General features: G+C 38.8%; 1 protein-coding gene across 1 annotated transcript; it reads left to right on the top strand.

The window, feature by feature from the left end:
- Nucleotides 1-7,459: 7,459 nt before the first annotated feature.
- Nucleotides 7,460-19,446, top strand: RBM46 (RNA binding motif protein 46). The gene is made up of 4 exons (XM_048509854.1): nucleotides 7,460-7,610; nucleotides 8,408-8,875; nucleotides 11,464-12,246; nucleotides 19,178-19,446. Exons 1-4 carry the CDS (start codon nucleotides 7,460-7,462, stop codon nucleotides 19,375-19,377), a joined length of 1,602 nt encoding a protein of 533 aa, XP_048365811.1. The 3' UTR covers nucleotides 19,378-19,446.
- The last annotated feature ends 476 nt before the right edge of the window (nucleotides 19,447-19,922 follow it).

Genomic DNA, 19,922 nt, shown 5'->3' with positions numbered 1-19,922 from the left:
CATGCAAGGGAAGTGGAGTGAGAGAGGGGAGTGAGGGAGTGAGGGGTGACATGCAAGGGAGGGGAGGCAGAGGCCCCGGCATCTGGACATGGCACATCTACCCTAGCAGAGGAAGGGGAGAGAGGGGTGGCAAGCAAGGGAAGGGAGGGAGGGGTGGCATGCAAGGGAGGGGAGGGAGGGAGAAGGGAAGGGGAGAATGTAAGCTGCTTTGAAACTCTTCGGAGCTCTCTCAGCCCCATTTACCTCACAGGGTGTTTGTTGTGAGGGGGGAAGGGAAAGGAAAGAGGGGTGGCATGCAAGGGAGGGGAGGGTGTCCAGCATTTGGACATGGCCCATCTACCCTAGCAGAGAGAGGGGTAGGGGTAGGACATTTTTTCTACAGATTGTTGGGAACCATAATGTTATAGGACCTAACTCTCAGAGGGTGAGAGAGGCACAGGTTACTTCCATATTTTGAGGTCCCTGGTGTATAAAAAATGAAATGCCCAAACAAGGTTACAAAAATTGTATTTTGGTGTATTTTGATTCATGGTTGCGTAATGGGATACAAGTTCAGATTTCTACGATAAACATCTTCTTCCCATCCTTTCAGTGTATCGCTGAAACTGTATGTATGTATGCATAACTTTGTTTGAAGGTAACATCACAAATCTAAGTTTGATGTACTCCATGAATGTGAGACCTGGGCCAAATGGCCCTCCTGCTCCTTCCTCCCCCATGATTGTTCCTGCCTACATGTACAAAATATTGTATGAGAGAAATATTAATTGAAAAAGAACATTGTTTAAAATCTAGCTTTTGTCCACTGATCAAAAACAGCGTTCTTTAATGAATTAGATACTTATTGCAATATTAACTTTCTAAAATACCTGGAGTTAAGAGAGGCATTTTCAGGATCATTTAAGCAGGATGAATTTGATTTAAATCACAAGTCAGTAAGACTAGATTTAAATTGTGGTTTTCTACATATTCATTCTCACTGGTATAAACCTAATATTTACAACTATGAAGTTTCATTATTAGAATTTTTAGATCTATCTTCAGTTTCATTTGGCTCACGAGCCCTTGAATTTTTTCGTTGCAGTATATGCATTTTGAATGTTTGTGTTACCCGTTGGTAGAGGAACTGCTTTAAACATATTTCCAAACTAGGAGCCCCTTCCAAAGGGGGTGGGGGAGTGGAGTAAATCTGCTCTTGGTAGCAGAGTGCTGCTCCCCGGGGCACTTACCCCCACAGAGGTACGAGCCCACTGGCTTGCAGCTGTCACTTCCCCGCCCCCCAGGGCTAAAATGTGCCACTGAATGCTGCGCCAGCCTCCCAGGGTCCCTGTCACTGGCATTGCAGGGGTGGGCCAAGGCCTTGGCCAGGGGAGGGTCTTTGCTGGCATTATATTAGCAGGCCATTCCTCAGACGTAAGCCACCCTATTGGGAGATGTAGGTCTACTGAGGCCCGTAGAGGCTTTTCAGCAGCAGGGAGGCTCTTTTGAGCCACCCCACACTGCTGGGAAGCCCTTTTGGAGGCAGTGGCTGGGCACCTGGCTCTTGGATGGGGCTGTATGTCTCTTTCACAGCTTGCTGCCATTATAGATTTTTCTTCTCCAGGAAATAAATAATATGATAAACCTCAGGCTATATACACAAAGATCCCAAGACTTGTAGAGTAGTCAGATCAAAAAGTTTCACTTTCATTTCCTGCTTGTATCTCACTCCTCATACTCAAATTTCTATTCACTGAAGTGCTTGAAACATAGCACTTAAGAAGTAAGGCGTTTATTTGATGTACATAGAGTTGCAAAGGAACAATGAAATTAAGGTATTTTTCTCAACTCTTTATGTTTATTTTATAACATTTTTGCTGTGCAAAAGATTCCAAGCATCTCTGATGAAATCAAATAATATAGAAACTTGTGGAAGAGAAGGCCATTGTAAATGGATTAATGGAATTCATTTGCCAAAACATTTAAACATTGCATGAGTCATGCTACACAATTAGAAACCAATACTTATTTCATGCTGAATAAACTTTGGGTTATATCTTAAACAAAAAACATCTTGATAGATTTTTCCTCAGAAAGCATTTTATTTTTAAAAATCTATTTTAATTTTTCTTTTTTTGTTTAAAGCACGGATTTTGATAGATCCTGCATTTATGCATGACAATCTTAACAATATGGGGGGTGGGTCTTGAACAGTCTGGATTAGTTATATCTGGAATAGTATTTGGGCCATTATCACTGATAAATGCACTAGATTGATTGATTGATTGATTGATTGATATATTCGATTTGGTAGTCCGCTCTATCCCTGAAGGGTTCTCTTCCTTTCATAACCAGAAGTGTTCGTATTCATTTTTTTTTAAGAATCACCAATTATGAAAATCATTTTAAACCTATAATAAATTAAGCATAGCAAATCAATGCTCCACCTGGAGTATCCAGTGTCTCCACCTTGACTACTACCTTGAATCAGATAAAGATCATGAATCAGATAAAGATCAAAGAGGCCAGCAGCAAGGTAGGAGGAAGAAACCATAGAATTTGATTTTTAACTCGAGCGTTTGAAGCAAAAGGGGGGTGAGATATGAAGTTTAACAGCAGTAGTTTGACTGTAATACCGCTGTTTGTACATCATTCCCAACTAATCACTACTAACTTATGCTTCATTCTATAAGGGGCGTGGTACCTCTCTTCTCATTGGCTTCTTCTTTCGTTAAAAGCCATTGGTCGACATCGCGTCCGTTGGAACGAACTTCTCCGGCTCCGTCCGCTAGCCGCCCCCTCCCCCCTATTAACCGCCAGCTCCCGAAGGAGCCGGAGGCAGAGGGATGAGACCGTTTACCCCTTTCTCCTCAGTAGCAACCTGCTGGCAGTTAAATGATTGGCTGAAGGCACTAGTCATGTAGGGTACACTATCCAACTGGCGCCAACTTTGCTGAGACCCAATAGCTTTGACCATTGAGGAGAGAGTGTGCGTTGGCCACTCTCTTGTCTTCATCACCGTTGCTTTCATAGGACTTAGGTTTATGCCTTAAAGCAGTGAGGGCCAGCAGGTGTGTGGTATGGGCTTTCTCTTTCCTATAAATTAATCCTCTCTTTCTGGTTCAAGGAGGCTGGATGACAGTTACCTAGAGGGCCATTACCCCTAGGGGGTGGTTTTAAAGTACAGCTTAGAAATAATGCTCGCTTCGCTTTTCTGTAAGCACCCTGCTGTGGCTTCTGAAACTAGGAGAAAGTAAAATAAACAGACATCCCAGGAGAAACGACAGGGTGGGGATGAGAAAGGGAGCTTGAGAATGAATAAGCGCATCACTAGAGGGACGAGAATGACTTGACTAGAAAACTTTGAAAAGATCTCATTTATAAAATCTTAAGTTTAGGGTCCGCAGCAAAAGAGACAGGAGTCCGAGAAATACGGGAGGCCGAGGAGAAAAGGGTGAAACTTTGGAAGTGGAGCAAATAGGGGTGTGAGGTGGGAAGCAGGTGGAGAAGGAGGAGTGGCTGGCTGAGGAAGAAAACTAGCGAGCAAGTAAGATCAGTGGTTACACCAATGAACCGGGGTGGGTTGGGGGTGGCGGGTGGGAGACAAGTAAACCCCCATCTCTCTGCTCTCCCTCCTTGCAGAGGGGTCCCCTTTCCTTATTTTGTGGCTTGCACCTGCATAGCTATGCAGGCGCAGCGGGTCATATTGTGGGTCATAGGTAGCGCTGTGGGGGTTAATTTCTACCTGCCTGCGTAGCTACACATGTTTTGTAGGACAGTGAAAAAAAAGAAGCGTCTCTGTGTGAAGGTGCAATGATATCCTGGATTGTTTCCGTGGGCTCCGATCACTACCTTCATGGAACGCATGTGGATGGAAAAACAGCAACCCATTGTACATTTGCTGTGCTGAGGGGGCCATAGTTATTAGTAATTATATTCTGTGGCCGTTTGCTGAGCCTGGCTTTCAAAAAGAGTTGAGATGCAGCAGAGGTGGACAATAGATTCAGTAAATAAATAAAGCTAAAAGCCGTAAATAAACACAGCTAAAAGATTAAGAGGCTGTGACTCAAATATGAGCCTATGCGCTGATTTCCTAATAAGCCATGGAGCAGCCATGAATGGGAATATAATTTGGTTACCAGGAAAAACTCGATTTTCAATCATTCCGTGTGGCAGGAAAGCTGGTTTGTTCAGCTTTTCTCAGGGTGGTTTTTAAGACATTTAAAGAGAGTTCAATAAGTCATTTTGGGCAGGTGGGAATCACATTCCTTTCTATCTCTTTTCTTGATCCATGGGGTCTGTTTTGGAGATAGAACAGCAACTTGGTGCATTGACAGGGAAATATTACACTTTAAAGTCTGTTCCTATATAGAGAAAGATTGCGCTTCAAATGAAAACCTCAGCCCTTCTCCACTATGAAAGTTTGCTGGTCCTCCCTCAAAATGTGTCTCATCAAATAGGCTCTTGGTTGCTAGTTACCTTTAAACAAAGGTATCTTTTGCCGTTAGGATTGCCAGCTTTTATTTGCAGTAGTTTTGCTATCTTAGAATGCCATAGTGCAAATTAGGAAGGGAATGCCTCTGCTCATCCAGATGCTGTTAGAGTATGTTGTAAAAACTGGGAGAGGCTTAACAAATACAATATCGCCTGAGAGGTGGCAGGCAGTTACTTGACCTTTCTTGCTCTGTCACTTGGATGGTTCTTGAAAGATCATCATGCATGCATTTAATTTTGACTAATGCTCCTTGTAAAATAGTACTAGAAACACTTTTAGATCTTGGAAGTGTTTCAACACTGTGTGCATGACTTTTCATTCAGCGTACAGCCTTTCAAAGAGTATGCATATGCAGTACACTTACATATGCAGTAAGCTATCAATGAATACCTGTGTGCAATGACAGTTTATGTGTATACTAACAAAACTAATTCCCAGTTTCTCTCTGGTTTGGCATTGTCCAGTTCTGGCACATTGGGTTACAACCCTGTTTTTAATTGCAGTGGAATCTTGGTTTTCATTGGCAGTTCGTCCGGGAAACCTCGGCAAAAACCTCGGCTCCCATTGGCAAGCAATGGAGCAGCAGGGGGTTGCTGGTTTTCGTTGTGAAATTAGTGCATGCGTGCCAACAAAAACTGAGGCAACTTTTCATTGAAAAAACCCGACGAAAACTGATGGCAACGATAACCGAGGTTTCACTGTACAAATATTTTACTGGAGTTAATCAAAGCTTGTTAGCATTCCTGTAGCACATTGGAATATCTTGAAGTTATTTGTCTGCTTAACAAGAGCGAACTCAGACATCATGAGACTTAGGATAGTAGTGTAGTGATTTGTTGGCTTGTTTGCTCAGCAAATTTTAGGAGTAACACCTTTAAAGATTTAACTGATTATGGAAGGCAGAAACTACATTTGTTTTCATGTGATTTTAACATCAAAATAGTGCCTGGTTTCGTGGCCTGAACCTTCTCTCCTTCTTTACTTTGATGCTGTGAGCACTTCCTCCTGTACTAGAAGTGGCAAAACTGCATATTACATCTATCATAGTAGATTTAACATGTAGTTTGGACCAGAGTTTTGCTGGGAAAACTGTTCTTGGGGTGAGGAATTATGAAGGGGTGGAGGAGAAGAGAGTTCAGCTCTGTTTACCTGTGCACTCTTTTAAACATAAAATTACATGATGCCCCCTTGCTTTATACACAAACACACAGTTGCCAGTGTCCCATCCAGTCTTTCAACACAATATTTGAACACAGTATTTGAAAAGTTTTTACTGCTGTTCTGAATTCCATGGAGTTTCACTGCATATTTATATATAATCAATAAATCATGCCAGTATTTATTTGAAATCTTTTGTATTCTCACTTTCAGGTGTTGGACTGGACAATTTGGGCACAGGAGAATTCCTTTAATGCACCATTTCTATTGAGAGTTGTCACACAAAACTGTTCAGTTGGTTGTTTTTGATTATAATCTAAAGGCTGTAGCATACACGTTTAATAAATTGCAGAGAAGTAAAATCTTGCTTAAATAAGTTGTAATCATGTCATCATAACTTGTAATCAGGCAGGAACTGACCCTGGACAATTACTCACCCAACCCTGTATTCCAAACCTTTTTTGCTATACAAGATCAGAAAAATGAGTAGATGTGAAATGCTAATTTATCATTCAGTTCTTCAGGCATCTCTGAATAGTTGAATCAAGCCAATTCAGCTATCTGATGGTCTAAAATCTACTACTCATGAAATCTGTAATTTGATTAAAGATATTTTAGGAACATTAGAATTTTATGCTTTCTGTGAAAACAGGAAAGTTGTATCTGTGCCAAGTTATATAAATCTAAGATACCAAGTTCTGTATTAGAATTAAAACTAAAATTGTGAGTATACAAACCAGATTTCTAGAAATGTATGCATATTATATTATTTGTTAAAGTCATTCTTATACCAATGCATATACAGTGGTCAAACTGCAATTATGTTGGAACAAAGGTATCTCTAAGTGCAAATTATGACATGAAGTACATCCTACAGCTACATTTACTGAAAATTACTTCTTCAAAAACAAATGTCATATTTTCCATCATGGTAAATTCAAATGCGAGGCAGATCACGTACTTTGTGGTAGTAGGCTTAGCAATATATTCTCTTGCTAGAGAATCTGTTAAATTATTATTGACAAAACAAAAAATAGACAAAACAGTTTCATCATTCATTAACATCCAACAAGTTTTAATAATGTTAAAAGTTGGATCATGCTGGATCATTTTTCTAGCTTCCTTATAATGAATATTATATACAGTGTATATAAGAGGAGGGTCATAGTTATATGATTACTGAGGCCATATAAAAGTTTAATTAATACACACTTTTGTAAGTTTTAACCTTGTACCATTTAAACTGATACAGACAATTTGCTACCTGTTTCATTTTTAAAAAGAATACTATAAATCAAACAGTTTAGTTTTTTTGTGGGTTTAATACACCATACAGTTCTTGAGATCTATATGGAATAAATGGTTTTCAGAACTTAGATTGTAGAATGTGTGTGTGTGGAGATGGTGAGTGAGTTTTCATCACACAGGATTTCTGCAGAAGAATTGATGGGATATTTTTTGCCAGTTCCCCCCCCCCCCCCAAAATGTTGTTCCTGGGGTCTCTTCCTTCCAAGAGCAGCATTTTGGGCTGGAGGGGTGGAGTGAAAGTTGTGTATTCTCTGTCTCCCCTCTGTTTTTTAAAGTAAATATATGGATGTAAAGTGGCAAACATACAACCTCTGAATGTCTCTTGCCTTTAAAATCCTACCGAGTTGCCATAAATTGGCTGTGACTTGACAGCCAATAAACAAATAAATAAATGTCTGGTTTCATTCGATTTTTATATAGCTAACATTTAAGCTGTTTTTATGAAGTTCAGAATAAGACACTGCTCTGCAAATTTAAGTAAAACTGTACTTTTGTCAGTTCTCTGAAGACTCCACAGCTATGAATGAAGAACACAGTGATGTAACAAATGGGTGCAGCAAAGTTCGAACTGGTACTCAGAATGAGGCTGCCTTATTGGCTCTTATGGAAAAGACTGGCTACAACATGGTTCAAGAAAACGGTCAACGAAAATTTGGTGGGCCTCCACCAGGTAAGAAAGTAGAGAACAAAATGTCATTTTGACTTAAAATGTAAACCTACTTAATAGATCTAACCTTTTTGGAGAGTTTTGAAGTTAGGTGTGAATTTTTTGTGTATAACCTTCCAGTAAATTTTATACTTGTTCATCTGACAAGTACTTAAAAAGTATTAGGTTCAATCTTTTATTTCCATAGTTTATTTCCATAGAAATCAGTTAGACTAACAGCCCAATCTCACAGCTCTGCGGTGGTGATACCCGGAAGTCAGGGTAATTGGAGCTGCACCGGCATCCAATCAAATGGCAGCATGAGGGAAGCAGATTGACCAGGCCATTCCCATGGGTGAAACTGACATTTTGGATTGTGTATGTCTATTTAATGCTATGGAGGGTTCCTCATCAGAAGGGGTTTTTTTTCAAAAAAAAATCTGCCTCCCCATGCTGCTGGAAAGCCCTCTGGAGACGGTGGCATGGCATGGCATGGCTGTGGTGTTGTCCCTGCCTGCCTCGGCTCTGGATTGGGCTTGTTATCCTAACCACATTTACTGATAAATATGGCCAACTGAAACCAGACCTTTACATTTCTTGAGTGTAATTTATACTACTTTATTTTGATTGGCAAATACAAACTAATGTGTACATTAAACTAAATAGTTTTGTGAAAGGTAGACTGTGTTCCCAAAATATTCTGGAAATTGCTATAGGTATGATTAAAAATCATGTGGTAACAAAGACATGCTAAAATTCAGAATGCAAAGTATATTGTTTAAAGGATTTGTAATAATGAGGGACTGAACAATTTTTTTAAGGCTGGGAAGGCCCACCACCACCTCGAGGCTGTGAGGTTTTTGTGGGAAAGATTCCTCGTGATATGTATGAGGATGAACTGGTTCCTGTGTTTGAAAGAGCCGGGAAGATCTATGAATTCAGACTGATGATGGAATTTAGTGGTGAGAATCGGGGATACGCATTTGTAATGTATACAACTAAAGAAGAAGCTCAGCTTGCCATCAGGATCCTTAATAATTATGAGATTCGTCCTGGGAAATTTATTGGTGTTTGTGTAAGCTTGGATAACTGCAGACTATTTATTGGAGCAATTCCCAAAGAAAAGAAAAAAGAGGAGATCTTGGATGAAATGAAAAAAGTCACTGAAGGTGTAGTAGATGTCATTGTGTATCCAAGTGCAACAGACAAAACAAAGAATCGTGGTTTTGCCTTTGTAGAATATGAATCTCACAGAGCTGCAGCTATGGCAAGGAGAAAATTAATTCCGGGTAAGTCTGCTAATTAGATTAATACCCTTTCTTCCACCAGGAAACTCAGAGCATGTATAAAGTCATATTTTTGTGATAAATCTCCAATCATGCCTTTCTGCTTCACTAACGCCAAACTAGTTGTGGTTGTGGCAGATGGATATATTTAAATCTGGATATGCCCCATTAAGTGGGAGGTTCCTGGGATAGAGAAATCTAATTTTAAGGGCAAAGTGCACCATTTGTGGTTTACTTTCCTTCAGCCCTTTCTCCCAAAGGATTTATTTCTTAACTTTTGATTTTCAAACAACCCCTCTATAAATGCAGAGTTCAGTGAAGATGTCAACTCAGTTTGTGGCAGTGGTGGAGAGGGGGCTTTTAAGTAAGGGAGATGAGCAAATAGTGGAAAAGGCAAAGGTGCGTGTGAGGTTTTCTTGTAGGAAATTGTTTATATTTTTAATTATTTATTTTTAGATTTCTAAGCCGCCCATTCCCTGATGGCAATATGAAGTTTGCTTGCGTTTAACTCTTAGTGAGTGCTGTAGTAGCACATGGCCCTGATAGGAAGGAGTTGTGTTGAGTAAGATGAGCTATCTGACTACTAGTGTCTTATAAAGCAATTCAATCATTCCAGATCTAAAGCATGAAAATGACTAGGGTCTTCTTCAATTTTCCAAAATTGAGAAATTTGCAGAAGCACTGGAAAAACTGTTGTGCTAGACATGTACAACATTTTCAAGGTTTTTTGTTTTAATTTTAAATAATTATTTTAAATAATTATTTTAAATTATTTTACATAATTATTTAAATCTGTTTTAAATAATTTTGGCAACAATTAATATGCTATAATGTGTTTTAGGCTAGAAGAGTTCAGTGTTTTCAGTTTTATAAACATACTGGTAGTTACACCTGTTGTGACTCTGTCAGAAAGTTTCTGAACAAATAATGTATCTTGTTTACTTCAGAATTTGTTTTCTACCTTTAATATTTATTTTTTCCTAACTCTTAGATGCCAAAAAATAAACATATGTGCAATGCTGGCATAGGTAGCGTGACAGTTTACAAGTCTGTCTCAACTATGCATATACGTTTAGTTTTTCTTAAAGAATGAAGACATTTTATACTTTAAAATTCCATAAATATGTTATATAGTACAGTTTTATATGCTAAGTTATAAATGATTCATTTTATGTTGTAAAAGAAGTTTTGGTTTGATAGGAAAATACATTTTGCATATTTTCATATTCCCTCCAAAATTCCATTTTTTTTCGAGAGGACAACCCCCCCGCCCCCCTGGCTATATCATCAAAATTTCTGGAAATTTTACATCTCTAATATGGATGTGAGGGCAATCTGGCTGCGACATCTGTCACCCCATTGATCACCAGGGTTGATTGGGCTGATCTGGCTGGCTAGGCGGGTGTCCCTTACCTCCCTCACCACTCCATGTGCATTCCTCCAGAAGCTGTGCGCTTGGTGGAAGAGGATGACCATCCCAGATAGGAGTGTACTGTTCTTCAGTCAAGGGTATATGATAGTTGCACTCCCCTGCTAGAACCTCCAAACATCTCTAATAATAACCATGGTGACTAAAAAGAATCTCCACCTTTAGAGGCAATAAACCTCTGAATACCATTGCTAGGAGGCAAAATTTGAGGAAGGCTTTGGCCTTTATCACCTGTTTTGTCTGCTTTGTGAGACAGGATGGTGAACTAGATGGACCACTGGTCTGATCCAGCAGGACACTTCTTAGGTCATTTATATGTTCAGTTCTACATCTGTCTGTTCTGTATGTGTTTGGAAGCCCTTGCAGTTACAGATTCTATGTGAAAAAGTAAATTATGTCATCCTACATGGATGAACATTTTTTCCTATACTTGCAGGCCAATCCAGAGTGGTTGAGGGGGGGAATGGGTTGTGGAGATGGCATGCGCCTGTGCTGGCATATTTGCCCCCCTGAGACACTTACCCTGATGGGTAGTCACAGTAGCTCTCCTATGATGCCAGGGAGCTGAGTAGACCCTGTCTCTAAGCCCTACGGGCATGTCTATAGGGACATAGTGCATTTCTAGGGGGGTGGGAACAGGATTTCAGCAGTTGTGTTGCAGCCCTGGTTGTTACACTTAGGCCAACCTTTTGGGTAGTATTAGGCCATTAAGCTCTCTGGCTTTCCGGCGGCATGGTGATGGTTTTCACTCTTCCTGCACTTCTGAAAAGCCCTCTGGAGGTGGCAGGGTGATGCCGCAGTGGTGTTGTCCCAGTCTGCCCAGGGTTCTGGATTGGGCTGCCCTAGCACTAAAATGTAATTAAAAATTGATGTTCATACTGTTGCAGTTCTATAAATTGAAAAGCTGTAAAATATTAGCAGTTGCGGAAGAAATGGAATAGCTAAATGTTTTGATGAACAACTTTTCAAACTGCTGGTGTTCTGCTCAAACTTCATCAAGCTGTAGGTTTTGGTACTGACAGGAAGATTGAAGTTGAGTACATTTGGTCTTAAACATTAAATGTAAAAAACAGACATAAACTGATAGTTATAACTATAATTGCTATATTACAAATATACTTTAAAAACTAATATAATAGTCACATTTCACTTTCTTTTATAGGAACATTCCAGTTATGGGGACATACTATTCAGGTAGATTGGGCAGACCCAGAAAAAGAAGTTGACGAAGAAACAATGCAGAGGGTCAAAGTATTATATGTTAGAAACTTGATGATCTCCACTACAGAAGAAACAATTAAAGCTGAATTTAACACATTTAAGCCAGGAGCTGTTGAACGTGTAAAAAAACTTCGAGATTATGCATTTGTTCATTTTTTCAACCGAGATGATGCAGTTGCTGCTATATCAGTTATGAATGGGAAATGTATTGATGGCGCTAGCATTGAAGTAACATTGGCAAAACCTGTAAACAAAGAGGGCACTTGGAGGCAGCATCTTAATGGTCAAATTAGTCCAAGTTCTGAAAATCTTCTAGTCTTTGCAAACAAAGAAGATGTTAATCCAAAATCCTTAGCAAAGCCAGCAAGTCTTCCAGTCCGATTTAATGGGCAGCACAGTCCAAGTCCCCCGGAAATTGAAAGATGTACTTATCCATTTTTTCCAGGAACAAAACTTACTCCAATTAGTATGTATTCATTAAAATCTAGCCATTTTAGTTCTGCAGTAATGCAATTAGATTATTATTGCAACAATAATAACTGGGCCCCTCCGGAATATTACTTATACTCAACCACAAGTCAAGATGGAAAGATACTGCTAGTGTATAAGATTGTTCTTCCTGCTGTTGCAAATGGATCTCAGAGTTATTTTATGCCAGACAAACTCTGCTCAACAGTAGAAGATGCAAAAGAATTAGCAGCACAGTTTGCACTGCTGCATTTGGGTAAGTTATTAATCTTTTGATGTTAATTTTACTCTGGTTCTTGGTTTTCATAGTTTTAGTGTCATGTGTATTATATAAAGCAACTATATAGAAGTGTCTAAATATAATTTTTCAGAGATACACGTGGTGCTGATTTTTACCTTCTTTGAAGGTATCACTTACAGTATTTTTAGTAGGTTTAAGCATGCTAGTGGACATGTCTACATTTAAAAGTCTGCTTACATTCATTCTGTTACATTTTAAGAGCTGTTGCCTGTCATTTTCTCAAGTTATTTTGCTGGTTTTGCCAAATGCAGATAGTTGTTTGCCTCTAAGCAATTTAACAGTTAAAGATTAAGAATTCTTTTGGTTTTATTAAAATAATATGCAAATGAAAATGTAAGAATAGTTTTCAATATCTCCTATTTCTATGTACATACAGTTGTAGAAAAAGGAGTTAGAAAAGCATTTTCAGAAAGAATATTAAAATAACCTAGAGTTTTGTTTAAGGATATATTTCACTCTCTAATGAGGACTTCAAAAATATATTTCACTTGAGAATTGTTCTTTGGAAATAGAAACACAGAATAACAATGTTAAAGTAAATAATTTTATTTTTTTGTTCAATTTATGTATTTATCTAGGAAACTTTTAACCCCACTTTTGTATATGACCCAAGTAAAGAGCATCAAGTTAAAATTTAATCCTGACAACTTAATTAAATGCTAGTTGGTATTAGTAGTTGTCATTTCAGATGATCAGACCCTGTAGATGCCTCTCAGAGCTTATAGTTAAATTGAATGATCACACCATGATTAAATAGAAACAGTGCTCATTATATTAAGCAGTTGTTTGTCAGGCAAAACAATCGGGTAGTCAGTTCTTTTGTGATGGATTTGAGTTCACACTTTTGCATGTCAGTCGTCTCTGGAATGTGAATGTTTTGTGAAGGAGTGATGAAGTTGTATCCCTTCATTCAAAATATGGTGTGTCATCTGGAACCAGCTGCTTGTCAACATTAGATGGGAAATTATAGCAAAGGCTGGGGAGCATAATACTGTTTGACAATAAGAGTGTATTTACTGGCCAAGCTAATCACAACTTCAGTGTGACACATGTATGCATTTATGGTAATCATGAGGTTGATTCATAAAACTTAAGCACAGTATTGCAATTAAAATTGAACTGATCTTTAAAGGAAAATGGACAAAATAGCTTAAAAACAGGTTAAAAGTTTCTTAGGAAAATGCTGCTGTACACTGCCCACTGAACACTCCTTTTATTGAAATAGGTTTTTGTTTTTATTATTAGACTTATGGCATTCAAAGAAGGAGTTAGGTAGGCAGTTAATTTGAATCCACTTGCATACCCTAACAGCTGGTTAGTTGTTTTTTTTTGTGTTTCAGCATTCATGATCAAACCAGTTATTCTTAACTTACATTCTGCCATTGATGTTCTGACATTCTTAAGAAAGGTCTCTAAGTAGCTCTCCAAATAACGTTACGGAAGTCTCAATGTCTTTTATTGTGAGAATTTTAGTTTAAGGGATGATTCACTGCCCCACACTGTTGAATTTTATGTTAATAAGTACATTTATGTTAATAAGGACATTTCAGACAAATATTAGCTGTACTTTCACCATAGGTTATTGATACAGTCCACAAGGGTTCAAAAATGAATACACAATATATAAGTGGCTGGTGATCATTTTCCAGAAGTGATCTTACTTCAAAATGCAATGTATCATCAGGAGTCAGTGATATTAATATGCTAGACAATCACACTTGTGCCATTCTGGTTATAAGTGAATTATCCTTTTTTTGTATAATTCTGCATTACTATTTAATATAATGAAATTGAGCTTATCTATCATTTGTTTGGAAATTTCCTCAGGCTTATTAACTGAGGGGTCTTTGTATTCCTCGTGCGTCTCAATATCACAGTCATCTCCCCTAACCCTTATACTACCATTTCTAGTGTATGCATTGAAGTTACTTAAAACTATTATTTGTGCCTTGAGATGTTTAACCTCCAGTGCATTGATTTAATTTTCCAAATCAAACCAACAGTGGTCATTATAAAAGAGCAAGAGATAAGAAGGGATGTGCACATCAACGGCCCCAATTATTTGATTGTATTGTAACATTACTTCCTCATTAAATGTCTTGTAAATGTATTTTAACAGTACTTCTTCCTTTAAGATCAGTAGCAATAGGGTATCTTTTGATTTTTTGTTACATTTCACTGAGGGGTGTGGGTGGGAGGTACTTCTCAGACTGCTGGGGTACTTCTCAGACTGCTGCTTCACAATTCATTATTATTAGGCTTGGAGATTCAGGTGCGACAAATACAGATTTGGCCAAATCTGGGCGAATTTGGGCATATTTGGGCAAAAATCGGCCAAATATGAATGAATCCGAATACAACGTATTTGGGCTTTTTGGTGTTTTTTCACGATTCTGCCTGCAGGGGGTGTATTTTATTTATTTCTGTAAATATATTTCCTGCCCATCACCAGAGCCCCATGTTATAGATATTTCAAGGCAAAACATTTATATCTGTAGCATTCTTCCCTTGTTCAGTGTGGATTAAATACTTTGAATTGTATTGCCTACTCCCACACAGGAGAGCTTCCTTGCCAAATTGCAGTCAGATAGGAGAAAGGATTTGAGCTTTATAGGCAATTAGTCGACATGAAGGCGGTTGACAACCCAAGAAGGCAAATAATATGGCCCTGTGGGAACAAGGAGGTATTTGAAAAGTACTTAAAATAATCTGGTATCCTAAGGATGCCAGGATTATAGAATGTGTGGAGCTGACTCTGGAAGATTCAGCAGTGCCAGGGCTCAGGCAGGGTTATAAACTGTGGCAGATGACTTGCTTCTGCTTGCTGGAAGAGTAGCAACTGTGTGGAAAGGGAAAACGGTTTCTTTAGTTTTCTTCAAGCATAGATATTTTCACTGTATTTATTATGTTTTAAATTATAACAAAAACGGTGTAAAGAAAGGAATGGTACAGAGCACATCTGGCACTCTTGGGAAAGCTTGGCATATTGCAGCAATGAAAATACCAAGAAAGCAGGCAAAAAGGGATGGATATTTTTCACTTGCATCTCCTAGAACAGGGGTAGGGAACCTGCGGCTCGAGAGCCGCATGCGGCTCTTCTGCCCTTGCACTGTGGCTCTACAAGCTGAGCCGCCCGCCCCATCCTTGCCCGCCCTGCAGGCATGCCAGCAGGAGCAAGAAGCGCACCAACTGCCCACAGGTGCTGGGCTGGGCCGCGCCGCTGTAGTTTCCCCTCTCATGCTTCCCATTGGGCTGGGCTGGGCTTCTCCAGAGCAGCGGCTGACAGGCAGGCCGCTGGTTTCATCCTTGCCTGCCCTGCAGGCAGCAGGGCGGACGCATCCATGCGCTTCTCAGAATGAGCAGAGTAAAAGGTAAAAAAACCCCTATATATATAGTGCTATCTTTATTTTAAATGTCAAAAATTATTTGCAGCTCCAAGTGTTTTCTTTTCTTGTGGAAAACGGGTCCAAATGGCTCTTTGAGTGTTAAAGGTTCCCTACCCCTGTCCTAGAAGATAAGTTGCAGAACAGAGATGGCTAAGCAGGCATTTGGCAGCTCTAAGACAGTCAAGTCAGGATTATAGAGGAGTTACAGAGGTTTTGGCAGTTAACAAGGTGGGTACCATAGGAGAATGAGCATACTGGCATGCTTTGGCAGTTTAAAGAAGCAAGTAGCGTTAGAATAGGCAGGTGGTGAGATGTTATAAAGGCAGGCAGATGTCTTGATTTAAATCACTGCGCTGGGCAGGAAGGGCAGCTAATCACTATTTGTTACTGTAATATTGTTAAAAAACAGTTCTCATCACTGTAACCAAAAGGAAGAAAACATGGGTGCTTCAGTCGCTAGCAGTCAAGAGCATCCTTCAGAAGCTCCATGCAGGTAGTAATCAGTAATACACATACTTTTATTTGAGCCAAAGAATGCTATCATAAATGCCTTTATCTCATTGATCTCTATCCGACAGTGACTAGTGTTGAAGTCAAATGAGTTTTTCCCCCTAGCTAATCATTTTCCAACTGTCTTTGCTTGGACTTACTGTCAGTTTAATAATTTGTAAAACGAAACATCTGTATGTATTGTCGAAGGGTTCCACTGCCAGATTCAACTGGTTGTGGTGGGTTTTCCAGGCTGTGTGGCTGTGGTCTGGTAGATCTTGTTCCTAATGTTTTGCCTGCATCTGTGGCTGGCATCTTCAGAGATGTATCACAGAGAAAAGTCGGTTACACATTGTGTAACATCTGTATGTTTACAGATTCGGTGCATGTCTTGTGCTGGTGAAATGGTGAGCACATTGTGTGTACAAGAAGTTGCTGTCTGGTCTACTAAATTCTGTAGTATCGATTCACTGACACATTGGACTAGTACATTGTCTATGCTCAACTCTAAAGTGTTACCAATATCTTTAAAATAAAAAATGATTAATTTTCTAATACTGTATGTGTATAGGATTACAGTTAGCTTGCCCTGTATTCTATGGATTATGTTTCTGTACCTCCTTTCATCATCATAGAACTAACAGTGGTCTGCATAGGCTTCTAGGAAGTCTCTTGTCCAGATATAGTTTTGGTTAAGCTGCTGTATTGTATATTACCTTAAAATGTTTGGAAGATCTTCACTGGCCTTGTTTTTGAGTTGTGTCCTCTGCATATAATTGCTTGCAGTACATGTATAGTTTTGATTGGGTTGGCACGATTTCCGACCCCATTATTCTGTGCCAAGCCATATTTCTGCAGTGTAGATTTCTAATCGCTACTTGAGCTCCTACATGGTATGCACACACAGTAGTGACCATGTTCTTATCTTTGAAATCTTGACAGGTATGGTAAATGGTATACACCACAAAAATCACAGTAAGAGGAGATCTCAGTGTCACTAAGTTTCAGAGAATTTAGACTAATGCCCAGATTCTAAGAGAACCGGAAACATTAGCTAAAATAGTAATTGAAAACTTTCTTTTAGTAGTTCAATAGTTGTGCAGTAGTTCAATAGTTGTGCAGATAACAAACCCCCAGACAGAACATGTAACTATTCTGTCTGTAATGAGAACAAAAGTAGCCAAGATGCAAGTGTGTGCAAGGGGGGGGGGGGTGCTTTTTAAGTATAGAAAACTTTCCTCATTAGTTATTGAATGTGTATCCCCAATCCAGTGGGAGGGGGCTGAATGGAGTCTTGGAAGTGGCGCAGAGTTGTGCCAATGTGATTGCCCGCCCCACTGGCATAAGGGACAAACATGCCAATGGAGAGGGTGCAAGTGGGTGGGTGCTGCAAGAACATGCAAGTGGGTGGATGCTGCACAACACTGCAGTGCCTGAACCTGGAAGAGCCCATAGCTCTGCCAATGCATGAGGCCACGTCAGCACAGCAGGAGGTGGGCTGTGGGTGTTCCCAGGGCCAGAGCTGACTTTAGTTAGTTTCCACAGGGCTTTCAGCCTAAGAACACCTTCCACCTTGGCTGCATACTTATACTATTAGAAAGTGTGGCGTAAGTTGTTCTGAGCAATGGTTTTTTTTCAGGTGGCCAAGTTTTTTGGCTACTTGTTTTTTACATTGATCTGCGGAAAAAGAGAAAAGGTTCTCCACCTTCAGATTTATAAGTGAAAATTTCTGTTCAAAAACCTGGAGCCAGAGAGCCTTATGAGAGTCCCTGAGGGTTAAGCTTACCTAGCTTCCTGCTGGGGTCTCCAAGAATAGATGGAACCAGAATTTAAAGGTTTGTATCCAGGCACAAGCTTCTGTTGAGCTAAGGCCAAACTCATAACGAAAGGTCAATGATGAAATGCACCTGGGTAGTCACTCAGTTGCTCGAAGAAACAAGGACTGCATTTTATTTTAAATAACAACAACCACCTTTATTTGGCATATAGTGCATTTTATTTATAGAGCTGTGTGCAGCAGAAATCCATGTAGGGACACTGTACAAAAGTTGTGAAATCACTATTGAGTTAAAGACTCTAATAGTTGCTGAAATATAATGTGCCCCATTCAAAAAGAAAAACTGCATAATTGCCTTCATAGTAGTAGCCATGGACTTCTGAGTGGCCAATTGTTTATGAGATCTCCAAGACAAGGTGAAATAAAATAAGACATCCAGATTCCTTGACAAAGAAACCTGAGAAACCTTCCACCTGTTAATTATCCATGTCTCTCTTTTGGTTGAAGAGCAAGGACCAAACTCCCCCATAAACCATGATGAAAACCCTGTGTTGTGGGGAGGGGGTACATCCCCTCCGGAGATGAGGCGGTCTACGAAATAATAATAATAATAATAATAATAATAATAATAATAATAATAATAATAATAATAATAATAATATGTGTAATAATAGCATAAAATTAGAATTGACACTTAAAAACAATTGCGGCTGACAAAATCAACCATATGTCAGCTGCAAACGCATTACCCTACTTTCGGCTCTGCAAGATTATTGGGTCGATACATCACACAGTCCTAGATGCTTGGGAAGTGTCCGACGTGTGATGTAATACAAAATCCAGCATATTGATCTTGTTTGCTGTGTATAACTGTTTTGTATCAATATAATAATAATAATAATAATAATAATAATAATAATAATAATAATAATAATAATAATAATAATAATAATAATAATAATAATAATAACAACAACAACAACAACAATATGCATATTACAAGATGGAATTTGGTTGAACACTTCTGAAACAGAAATTTTTCACTGGCCCTGTGGCAATAGAGCAGGATAGAAATCCAATAAATAAATAAATATGAAGTGAGGAAGGGTGAGCAGAATAGTGTTCAGAAAAAAACAAGCTAGGTTCCTGGTTATCCTGAACTACAGATAAAACTTGTCTTTCTGTCATGTCTGCATTGTGTTAATAAATGTATTTCTGGTTGTTTTTTTAACAGATTACAGTTTCCGTCGAAGTCCAGTAAATACAATTTCTCCTGTTAGTGCTACTCTCTCCGCAGGGACCACAAGTGTGCTACCATATACATCAAGACCTTATTCTTATCCAAGTTATCCATTGTCACCAACAGTTCCACTTGCTAATACCAACCATGTTGGACAGCGTGTGTACATCTCCAATCAGGCCTCATTCTATTGAGGAACCGAAAAAAAATCTGGATTATAATATTCCTTTTTTTTTACATTATAATGTAGTTTAAGTTTACATTGGGTCTACACCACAGTTTTGATGAGTTAATTATAAATTCGTTTATAGAGATAAAGAGTTTCAGATGCAGTTCCACTTGGCAAGAGTGGAATTCTTCCCAAATGTGGCAGTATTTTATTATTTCTTGTCTAAATGTGAATGATTACTTTTCAATAATTACTTTTCTGAATATTAGCTTTAACATATTTTAAGTGCATGCAAATGTTGGTCCTAATCTTGTTGCTCTTTTTTTTTGAGAGGGGAAACATCAACTTATTATGTAGCAAAGAAATGAAAATAACATTTTTTAAAACAAAAACAACTAACTACAGATAAAAGACATTGTAGTCCTTGTAAATCATTTTGCATGTTTTTAGCTGCATGGTAAATATTTGTTTCATTAATAATTTTAAATTATTTTTCTGTTAATTCATCCACTGTTTACATTGTTGAGCTTCATTTGTTAAAGGTGCTCTATTTGATGTTGACATGTTTTA

Source organism: Sphaerodactylus townsendi, linkage group LG10 (genome assembly GCF_021028975.2).
Source record: "Sphaerodactylus townsendi isolate TG3544 linkage group LG10, MPM_Stown_v2.3, whole genome shotgun sequence".
Lineage (NCBI taxonomy): Eukaryota > Metazoa > Chordata > Lepidosauria > Squamata > Sphaerodactylidae > Sphaerodactylus > Sphaerodactylus townsendi.
The sequence above is the reverse complement of the archived record's forward strand: the minus strand, read 5'-3'. Positions and strand labels throughout refer to the sequence as shown.

Bases quoted from the DNA above. Each gene is read 5' to 3' on its own strand.
- RBM46 (XM_048509854.1), top strand. From the start codon at position 7,460: ATGAATGAAGAACACAGTGATGTAACAAATGGGTGCAGCAAAGTTCGA. The intron at 7,611-8,407 runs GTAAGAAAGTAG...AATTTTTTTAAG, and splicing joins ATTTGGTGGGCCTCCACCAG to GCTGGGAAGGCCCACCACCA. The intron at 8,876-11,463 runs GTAAGTCTGCTA...TTTCTTTTATAG, and splicing joins AAGGAGAAAATTAATTCCGG to GAACATTCCAGTTATGGGGA.